At 27.6% G+C, this 11,102-nt stretch overlaps 1 protein-coding gene across 1 annotated transcript; it reads right to left on the reverse strand.

Annotated features, from left to right (window-relative positions):
* Positions 1 to 1,194: 1,194 nt before the first annotated feature.
* On the reverse strand, positions 1,195 to 7,112 carry LOC142332832 (uncharacterized). Its single transcript, XM_075379457.1, has 2 exons — positions 6,863 to 7,112; positions 1,195 to 2,702 (listed from the first exon to the last, which is right to left on the reverse strand). The coding sequence occupies exons 1-2, from the start codon at positions 7,104 to 7,106 to the stop codon at positions 1,276 to 1,278; spliced, it is 1,671 nt and encodes a 556-aa protein (XP_075235572.1). The 5' UTR covers positions 7,107 to 7,112; the 3' UTR covers positions 1,195 to 1,275.
* Positions 7,113 to 11,102: the final 3,990 nt, after the last annotated feature.

An 11,102-nucleotide genomic window follows, 5' to 3' on the forward strand; every position in this document is an offset into this window, starting at 1 on the left:
TATTGTTAATTAGTTCAATTCAGTTAAAGATGTGTTTAAAGTTAAATCAGTTCAATAAAAGATGTGTTAAAAGTTAGTTAAGGTCTGTTAAAAATGTAACTGAAAATGTGAATCTAAATAAAATACTTACATATAATACTTCTTAAAATATAAATATTGTACATGTACATATTAATCAACCTCAACAATGTGAAATAAGTTACTAATAATATAATTGTAAAATAAATGAAATGTTCCTAAATCTGTCATAAATTACATATAATAAAAATATAATTGATCAGATTTACAAGGAATTTATTGAAAGACATTAATTATGCAGCAGCAAAAGTTCTGAATACTGGAAGGTGCATTTAGGCACAGTTATTCGAAAAGTTTTTAATTTTTCTACTTTTTAAATTGTTAAATCCTGAAAAAATCCTATTCTGCATTAAGCAAATCTATTTTTAATAAGAACGACTACGTAAATGCCAAGTAGAAAGTGTTACATACGCCAACTGTAGGTATCGAAGAAAAAATATTTTTCCCTGACGACTATGTGAGAATAGCTTGGACATTTATTCTAACTACTTTAATTACCATGTCAATAGTTTATAATGAAATTCATAAAAAGTATTTTTAATTTTTAATCACAAGCTTAATTCTATCATTTAAATAGTAAATTTCGATGATGATGCAGAAAAAACAGGCGTATAAAAGTCTTCAGGAAACACTATTTTATGAAGAAATAAAAATTAACAAATTACAAAATATATTTTCAAAAAAGTAAATTGCATTTAACTTAACACATAAAAAAAAGAAAAATATATACTGTCGTAGTAGAATTCCTTTTTAGAAATTTTAATCTAATTATTTGTCATAGAATACCGTTTTATTAAATAATTGTTGCATAGTAAATAAAGATTCATTAAATAAAATTATAAACTTATAAAAGGAAAGTCATTGCTTTGTAATTACACTGGATTGTATCTAACAAAAAAAAAAAAATACCACATAAAACTAAACTGAAAAATTGCAGATAATTTATTTTTTAGAATAAAATCTAATTAATTAAGAGGAAAAATTCCCACGGCAAAATCATGTGAAATTTATGGTGCTGAAAAACAATTTAAAAAATTAAAAAAGCTTAAATTAGGTTCTCTATAAGCGAATTATTAATGAAAGTGAATAACGAATTAATTAAATTAATAAAAAATATTATATTTATTAAAATACTTTATTTATTCAATTAAAACAAAGTAAATCATATTATATTTAATAAACAGGATCAGGTTGCAATTACATAGCCCATTTCAATGACTGAAACCAGCTACTGCTAACCGGAATTTGGTTATTTTGCTTGTTTGCATTCTGGTTGTTGCTCTGGTTCTGATTACTCTGGTTGTTGTTGGCTTGATTCTGGTTGTTTTGGTTACTGTTGTTCTGAATTTGATTGTTCTGGTTCTGGTTGTAATTGTTGTTGTTCTGGTTTTGGTTCTGGTTGTAATTGTTGTTGTTGTTCTGGTTTTGGTTATTGTAATTGTTGTTGTTGTTCTGGTTTTGGTTATTGTAATTGTTGTTCTGGTTTTGGTTATTGAAATTGTTGTTGTTGTTCTGGTTTTGGTTATTGTAGTTGTTGCTGTTCTGGTTTTGATTATTGAAATTGTTATTATTCACATTTTGGCCGTACTGATTATTGTTGTTTTGATTTTGATTATACTGATTATTATTCTGGTTATTGTTGTATGAGTTTTGGTTGTTATAGTTGTTCTTGTTTTGGTTATTATTGTTATAATTGTTGTTCTGGTTTTGGTTATTATTGTTGTAATTGTTGTTCTGGTTCTGGTACTGGTTGTTATTGTAGTTATTCTGGTTTTGGTTATTGTTGTTGTTCTGGTTCTGATTCTGGTACTGGTTGTTGTTATTGTAATTATTTTGGTTATTGTTGTTATTGTTTACATTTTGGCCATACTGGTTTTGATTGTTGTAATTACTGTTCTGGTTTTGATTATTGTTTTGGTTGTTGTAATTCTGATTGTTGTAGTTTTGGTTATTGTTGTAGTTATTATTTTGGTTGTTGTAGTTTTGGTTGTGATTATAATTATTATTCTGGTTGTTGTTATTGTAGTTGTTGTTTTCATTCTGGCCATATTGGTTCTGATTATTGTAATTATCATTGTATTGATTGTTATTGTTGTAGTTATTCTGGTTTTGATTGTTGTTATTGTTGTTTACATTCTGTCCATTTTGGTTCTGATTGTTGTATGCATTATTATTGTTGTATTGGTTTTGATTGTTGTAGCCGTTCTGGTTTTGGTTATTGTAGTTGTTGTTGTTATTGTTGTATTGGCTATTCTGGTTGTTGTTATTTATATTTTGACCATTCTGGTTCTGGTTGTTGTTGTTATTGTTGTAGTTGTTTCCATTGTTGTAGTTATTGTTGTATTGGTTTTGACTTTGATTGCTGTTCTGATTCTGATGTCCATTTTGGTTATTGTTGTTGTTGTACTGATTGTTTTGGTTATTCTGGTTGTTATTGTACTGGTTGTTACCGTTATAGTTGTTGTAATTGTTATATTTATTGTTGTTCTGGTTATTAAACTGGTTGTTGTTGTTGTTGTTGTTGTTGTAGTAATTCACATTTTCGTTCTGGTTGTTATTGTTGTATTGGTTACTGTTCTCATTGTTATTGTTGTACTGGTTTTGGTTATTTCCGTCAAAGTCATCTGAAAACAAAGAAATATTATTTTTCATCTGTATCTTAATAAATGCATTTGACAGTAAATTCTGAATTGCAGTAAGACTAAAACTTTAATCTGTATTCGCTATACTGTAGTTTTACAATACCTAAGCGTTCGTCAATAAAAATTAGCATAAACGGGCCCTATCAATATATTTAAATCATTGAAACTATAAATTCTTGCTTTTATTTTACATGAAGTAGTCTGAAATATGTGTCGTTATTCTTCATATTTGGTCTTACTAATCTTGGGTTATACTTTCGTACATTTATTTATTTAAATTTTCTTTAGATCAACCATTGTAATATTTACAGGATTACATCGTGATTTAAAATAGAAATATAGTTAATTAAAACTGTAAGTGAAGCAATAACTAATTGATGCTTAAAATTAAACATTTTCCTTTCACTCGCAACCAGTATTACAATTTTTTATGCTAATACATTCATTATTGATAAAAATAGTAATCCAACAATGAAAATAATACTTGTATATCATCTTAACATAAATGAGTATTTGAGTATTACTATGTGCAAATACTCTTATTACTATGGCAAACAGTCATTGTTCTGTTTATATATGAATCAATTTTTTAAATACTTTTATAAATAAGATATGTTTTGTAGAAAAATAAAAAAATGATTTCATTTTTAAATATTTTGGTGTTTTTATCGAAACTCATTTATGCATGAATCTACTACATATATGTGTGATCAAATATACGAATTATTATTATTAATACTATCATTATTATTATTACTTATGTATATATATATATATATATATATATATACACACACACGTACATACAGAGTAATTTAGGTGGCAAGGGTAATAATTTCAGACCTGATTCTAGAGCTTGAAATAAAGAAAAAAAATTCATACAAACATGTCCGATAACGCTTTTTTATAGAGTTGTGGCTAGCGATAAATCTCGCCCGGATTTCAGTTTCCCCGGTGACATGAGGTCATATTGAAATTTTTAAGGTGATATACAAGGACTAAACTTGAAGTTTCTTATGTTTTTTGACCTGAAAAATTGAATAAAACATGTCTCAGAAAGTCCGTATTTTTTATAATATGTAACGCGAAGCAGAAAAATTCGATAACGAAAAACATGTTTTTATGTTTGATGTAGAATAACTTTGATAAATGACTAATAAATGTGTAAAATTTTATAATTAAAACTAGTAGATAACTTAATTCTGAGAAATTAAAAAAAGCCTGTGAAAAACAGAAATAAAAATCAACTTTTATTATTAACAAAACATTTAACAGAAAAAATGTTATGAACTTGAAAAATTAAAAACAGCTATTTTCATAAATTTAGATCTTTAATTAAAATAATGTTAATTTCTTTTATAAAAATCTGATGTGAACATCACATGACTTCATTGTACGCCTATTAAATTACATATACACACTTTTATAAATGAAAAGTACATAAAATTTTTGTTTCATTAATAAATTTCTGATATTTTTTAATATTTATTGTTGTTATTGAATTATTATATCGTAATTTTTTTTTCATAATCAGATGTTAATAATTATTAATAAATCAATATATTTAAATTGAAAAAAAAGGTTAAAAAAAAGGAGCTGAAGGATGATTCGAACCGATATGCCTTTCCCTTGTAAGATCCAAATATTTAATTAATTAAAATTTAATTTTTATATAACTCTGGAACCAAAATAAGTACCACTTATGATATATCGTTGAAAAATGTTCAATGAGGGCTTATTACTGCTAAGGAAAAAATCCAAAATCCAGATTTTTTGATTTTGGGATTTTTTGGACACTTTTAGTTCAGTCGACTGCAATTAAAAGGGGAGGCGCACAACTAGATGTTACAACAGTCCTAAATCCAAAATTTCAACATTCTGCAGGTAATAATTTTTGAGTCATGCCAGATACTTTCGTACGTACAGACGTAACGCCGAAAGTAGTCAAAATGGATTCAGGAATGGTCAAGATGGATATTTCCGTTGAAATCTAAATACGTAAATTTTTCGCCATCACAGTACTTCCTTTACTTCGTATAAGGGAGTAAAAATTGTTACTGACATAATTTTCATTGTGTGAAATTATTTTTGAGGATCGAGTAATGTAGTTATTTGTACTCTAAAACTGAACTATAGTTTTCCAATTGAATCTGAATTTAAAAATCTGAAATTCCATTCTGAATTTTTATGAAATTCCGCGTCTCTCCACTTACTCAGAATATGCTGATATGATTTCTAAGTACGGGTTTTGCGATGGAAGAACTCTAGCTGCGGTGGAGGAATACCACGTTGATATCCTGTTCGAGTAGTTACAAACCGTAAAGTATTTTGTTAAGTTTCTATTAATCTTCGTGAGAATGGTATACTTCCCAGCACTCATTTTACATTTTAACGTCAACTGGTACACGGTAATGAAAAAAAGTGAATATGAAATTTAATAGGCGTACAAGGAAGCCATGTGTTGAACTCTTCAGAATTTTTATTGTTATTATTGAATTTATTTATTGTAACATTTTTTTTTTACAATCACAGGTTAATAATTATTAATAAATCAATATATTTAAATAAATAAAAAAATTAAAAAAAAGGAAATGAAGTCAAATGCGAACCGATGTGCCTTCCTTCCCCTTGTAAGATCAAAATATTTCATTAATTAAAATTTCAATTGGTTACAACTCTGGAACCAATAAGTACGACTTATGATATATCGTTAAGATATCAATGAGGGCTTATTACTGCAGTTAAGAAAAAGTACAAAATTCCAGTTTTTTTGATTTTGTGCTTGTTTGGACATTTTTGGTCTAGTTGATTGCAATCAAAAGAGTGCACAACTAGATGTTACAACAGTCCTCAATCCAGAATTTCAACATACTACGGCTAATCGTATTTGAGTTAGGAGTGCATTTACAAAAAAGTAGATTATATTAAATAATTAAAATGATTTAATTAAATAATTAATACATATGTACGTAGAGATGGACGCCAAACTATTTCCGTTGAAATCTGAAAACCGAAATTTTTCGTGATCACAATACATCTTTTACTTCGTACAAGGAAGGAAAAACATAAGGAACCATCAAATTTATTGCTTACATAACGCCTTAAAAAATTGAACGTAATCTTATGAACGTAATCGGTGAAACTGAAATCTGGACGAAACTTTTCGCTAGCCGTAATTCGATAATAAAGCGTTTTTAAACATATGCTTGTTTGAACATTTTTCCTTCTTTCTGGCACTAAAATCAGTTCTCAAATTATTCCCCTTTTTTTCTCCACCAACCTGCAGATATATTACAGGAATATTTTTTAACATTTTATTACAAATAATTAAATATTCTATCTGTATACACCCTTTTAAATCTTATAAGATTTCATTTATATATTATAAATCGTTTTATGAAGAAAATAATAAAACAAATATTTGTGATAACTTACTCATTATTTAAGTTTATTATAACAATAATAATCATAAATAATTCTTATGCGTGTAATTAATCGGTGAATATTTTATATTGCATTAAAAGGAATAGAAACATTTTAAAACATGTAAACTGATTACTACATTCATTAATATAACAAAATCTGATTTATCTGACCAAGATGTATTAAAATAACATATATTTCTGTTACTTAAATCGAAACATTTTAAACTATTCTTTTGCATCAGAGGCCTAATTTTGCAAAAAGTCCAGTTTTAACTGTATAATTTTAAATGCTGCATAAAATTAAAGCATCGGGTATTTTAGGATTCAAATTTCGGAAAAATATTTACAGAATGTATTGTAATTTAATTAAAACTATAAAAATCTTTTTATGAAAACAACTGTGGATTTTACTTTTTAAAACTACAAAAAAAAAGTTCATTATATATAATAATTGAAAATTGTAAATAATATTAATCATTATTATAAATTTTCTTTTGTCTTCTGGCTAATTATTATCATTATTTTTTTTTTATTATTAATATTGTTTAACAATCATCAAATATATGAAAATAGTTGTTATTTTTTGTACTTTAATTTGTTATAAATGATTAATCAAAATATGTTAACATGTTATTATCTGTCCTAAATATTTTCAATGTTCAACTTAACTTTTTAAGTGATTGTACAAATTTAAAATATATATAATCATGTACTCACCATTTTGGTTCTGGTTGTTGTTGTTTACATTGTGTCCATTCTGGTTATTTCCATTTTGATTATTGTTGTTGTTGAAGTATTGGTTGTTGTTCTGGTTTTGTTGTTGTTGTTGTTCACTTACTGGAGAAACTTCATTCTGGTTGTTGAAGAAACCGCTGAAGCACTGTCGCTTAGATTGTCCGTAAGGATGGACGGCGGCAGCAGCGAAGCCAACGAGAACCAACAATACCAATGAGGACTTCATGTTGAAGGTGACGATGCCAAACCCGTCGCCTTCTTATATACTATACCGTTATCATCCCTACTCGATATCAATAACTAAGGTTGTAGGTCATCCGATGTTGATAATTTAACAATTTTCAAAAATAGAATAGAATAAAAAAATTTACTTTTCATTAAAAATTTAGTAAATTATTTTTGTAATTTATCTTAAATTTTTTTTTTATTATTTATGAAGTAACATTCTATATTAAAATAAAAATTCTTAAAATACCCTAAATAAACTAACTTATTCTTAATTAAAAATTAAAAGAAAAAACCCTTTTTGTTAATACGCTTTTTTGTTGTAGAATTTCATATTTAGTTAAAATAAAAAAATACAGTAAATATTATGAGGTTTCTATAATTTTATTTTATATTATAGTTATAAAAACATTAAGATTTACTTCTTTTTGTTCTTATTTAATACTCGTTTTACTTTTACAGCAATCTATAATAATGCTTTAAACCTAATTTACATAAATCAAAATTTTGTACAAACGGTATATTCCATGAAAAACAATGTTCGCTTTTATGTTATAGACAAGCCCATTTGTTACTTGGATATTTTCGCTTTTCTAAAACGTTCAACTCATTTTGCTAATGATTGGTCCACTGTTACTTTAAGCATCAGTCTTCTTGTTTAATATGTTAGAAAAATAGGTTCTATACGATATGAGTTTGTTTCTTCTACACAATTATTGATTGATTGGTGTTATAACCGTTTTTAGATTTTATCACTGTTACAACGAATCTATTCCTTGAAAATGTTGCGTTTTCTTGAGTTTAGCATTCGGTGTATTTCTTTCCTGCACTTTTACTACAAATAATCAAACAAAGCGGTGTAGGGTTGAATTGATTTTTTACGGACAAACATTACTAGCAATTCACTTGTAGTCTTAATATTCTACCATGTTTACTGAAATTAAATTAATGAAAGCTTCTAAAGAGAGCGGAAGTTATTTAAATTCTTTATTTTTTTGATTTTTCTTTACTATAACTTCGAGAGCATTATCGAATTATACTATAATGCAGCTTAATCATATTCAGTAGAAAGAAGTGTGTTTTTGAGAAAATAGTTGTTTGATGTTTTTCTTTGTTATTCAGGAATTTATGTTACATGCTACTTTTTGTATTTATTTTAGTAAAGATTACTTACTTAAACAACTAGCAAATTATTTTTAAAACAATCTCTTTAAAACTTTCAGGATTTGTAATAATTTCTAATATTAGAGTATCTGAATATTCTATGCACTAAAAGCACCACTTATTCCGATCAGTTAACAGTATTCAAGTGATATGTACAAATACTCTCGTATTTGTTAAAATCTTGATATTTTATAAAAAGATCTCATTATAACGACATATTTTCATATATATCTTACAGCTTCTTTCCCGTGTTAAAGTTGAGCCTTTTATTTTTTTGTTCACCTTTTTATTTTTAAACCCAAGTTATTTTTTATTTTAAAATACTGTATTTTAGTACAGAGTTGTAACACATTCGTGTAACTTTCAAAATAAATTCTAGATACATATTTATTAATATTAGTTAAATATGCGTTAAAATTAAATTTCTCCAAAATCAATTTTTTAAAACATTTATTATCTATTCTTGCGCAGACATTAAATTACTGCAAATTATTTTACCTTCTGTAGGTCATTTATTACAAAAGTTACTTATTTTATTTTAAAGCCGTAATCATTATTTAATCTAATTGTACAATGATATGAAAAAGACTGGTTGACAAATACTTGAATCAAACGTTAGTTAAAGAATAAGTTGTTACTAAAACAAAAGATGAAAAAAATTTTTAAAAATGTTTAAATTGCTAATATAATGGATAAGCATCTACATCAACGTCCTAGAAGATAAAAAATATCTTCGGTAGGGAAAAGAAATAAGGTAGAGGATCATGTTGTGATAGTTTTTTTTTTCTTAATTAAAAACTAAATCAAATATTGAATTATAAAGCTATTTAGGAAAATGGTAAATTATCTTGTTCATCTCTAAAAAAAAAATGCTTGGTATTGAAGAAAATTATTTATCACGTTCCAAACTTACGTTCCAAACGACTTATGTATTTTTAATAAAGTAGCTGGTAAATTAGCTATTGGCCATAACGTAATTCAAATGAGAGCCGGAGGATGCAATACTCTCTTAATTAACCCTCCTTTTTTCTACTATCACACAAAACAGGATTTTTGTTGATAATTGAAATATTCTTTTTTGTCATGGAACTCATACATAAAATTTTCATTAAAAATTTCCTGATGGAAATGGCCGTGTGGCACGGGGCATTGTCATAATGAAGCATCCACTTGTCTGCAATGTTTGGTCTCACCCAAATCACTCTTTTCCTGAGCCTTTCAAGGACACCTTTGTAAAACTCTGACGGAGTGTGCCACTCTTCGCTTTCCTGATTTGTTTCAGGATCGTACTCAAACATCCAGGATTCATCATATGTGACACTCGATTGAAGAATTCTTGGTCATTGTCGATCCTCTCAAGAAGATCAACGCACACGTTTCTTTGATTGTCCTTCTGTTCCGTTGTGAGATTTTTCGGCACCAATTTAGCATGTCCAAATCGTCTGTCAAAATTTGATGTATGGTGAAAGTGTTTAAATTTAACTGTTCACTCATCATTCTTAATGTTAAACGACTTTCTGATCTCACAAGAACCCTCACACGCTCAACGTTTTCGTCAGATTTTGAAGTTGAAGGTCACCCTGAGCGAGATTGATCTTCAACGTGTTTTCGGACTTCCAAAGATGATTTGTGCCAGCGGCAAACTTGTGCTCTTCATAAGCAATGTTCCCCGTAGGCCTGTTTCAACTTTTCAGTGGTCTCACTCGCGGATTCCTTAAGTTTAACATAAAACTTCATTGCACAATGTTGCTCTAAATTCCGATGCTCCATTTTCGTAACACACAACTTCACTGATGACGCTATCAAAAATAATGCGTTGGCTGAACGGAGTTGAAACTCGTAGTAAGCATGTGGAAGGGATGAACAAACCGGTCTAGCACAGACCCGTATACACAGGGTTGCCAATCTCTCGCAGTGTTACCAATCTCATTACTTTTCTGACACACCTCGTACACATTTTTAAAGTATATAAAACTTTATTTCGCTAATAACTTCTGATTTTTATTTTAATATTTTATTGTTTTATTATCGAATTATTATTTGTTGTAAAACTTTTTTACAATCAAAGGTTGATCATTATTAATAATTAATATATTTAAATTTAAAAAAAAAGTTTAAAAAAAGGAAATGAAGTCGCAATCGAGCCGATATGCCTTTCCCTTATAACATCCAAATATTTCATTAAAATTTTATTTGGCTATAATTCTGGAAACACTGAAAATAAGTACAACTTTTTATATATCATTGAAAAGCTCTCAGTGAGGGATGATTACTACAGTTAAGGAACATTCTAAAATCAAAATTCTATGGATTTTGGGCTATTTTCGACATTTTTGATGAAGTCGATACAATCCAAAAGGAAGGTGCACAACTAGATGTTACGACGTCCTAAATTCAAAATTTCAACATTCTACGGGTAATCGTTTTTGAGTTATGCGAGATACATACGTACGTACAGATATCACGCCGAAACTAGTCAAAATGGATTCAAGGATGGTCAAAATGGATATTTCCGTTAAAATCTGAAAACTGAAGAATTCCCGATCATAATACTTCCTTTGCTTCGTACAAGAAAGTAAAAATTGAAAAAAATAAATAAATCGTAAGCTATTTTTTAAGCCGTTATACATATCGACTGGATATTTTAAGTGAGTCCTCAAGTTTATTTTGTGAATTTTCACTACTTGTTTTTCTTACAGTAGTATTAGTAAAGATTTTCTCGGTTTTCCAACATATATTATATTAATACTGTTAGAACAGAAAAAGTAGAAATTTCTAGGAGATTTTGTTATATGATAATTTCTCCATAAAATTTGGTTCTACACAAGGTAAA

This window comes from Lycorma delicatula, chromosome 1 (assembly GCF_047948215.1).
Source record: "Lycorma delicatula isolate Av1 chromosome 1, ASM4794821v1, whole genome shotgun sequence".
NCBI lineage: Eukaryota > Metazoa > Arthropoda > Insecta > Hemiptera > Fulgoridae > Lycorma > Lycorma delicatula.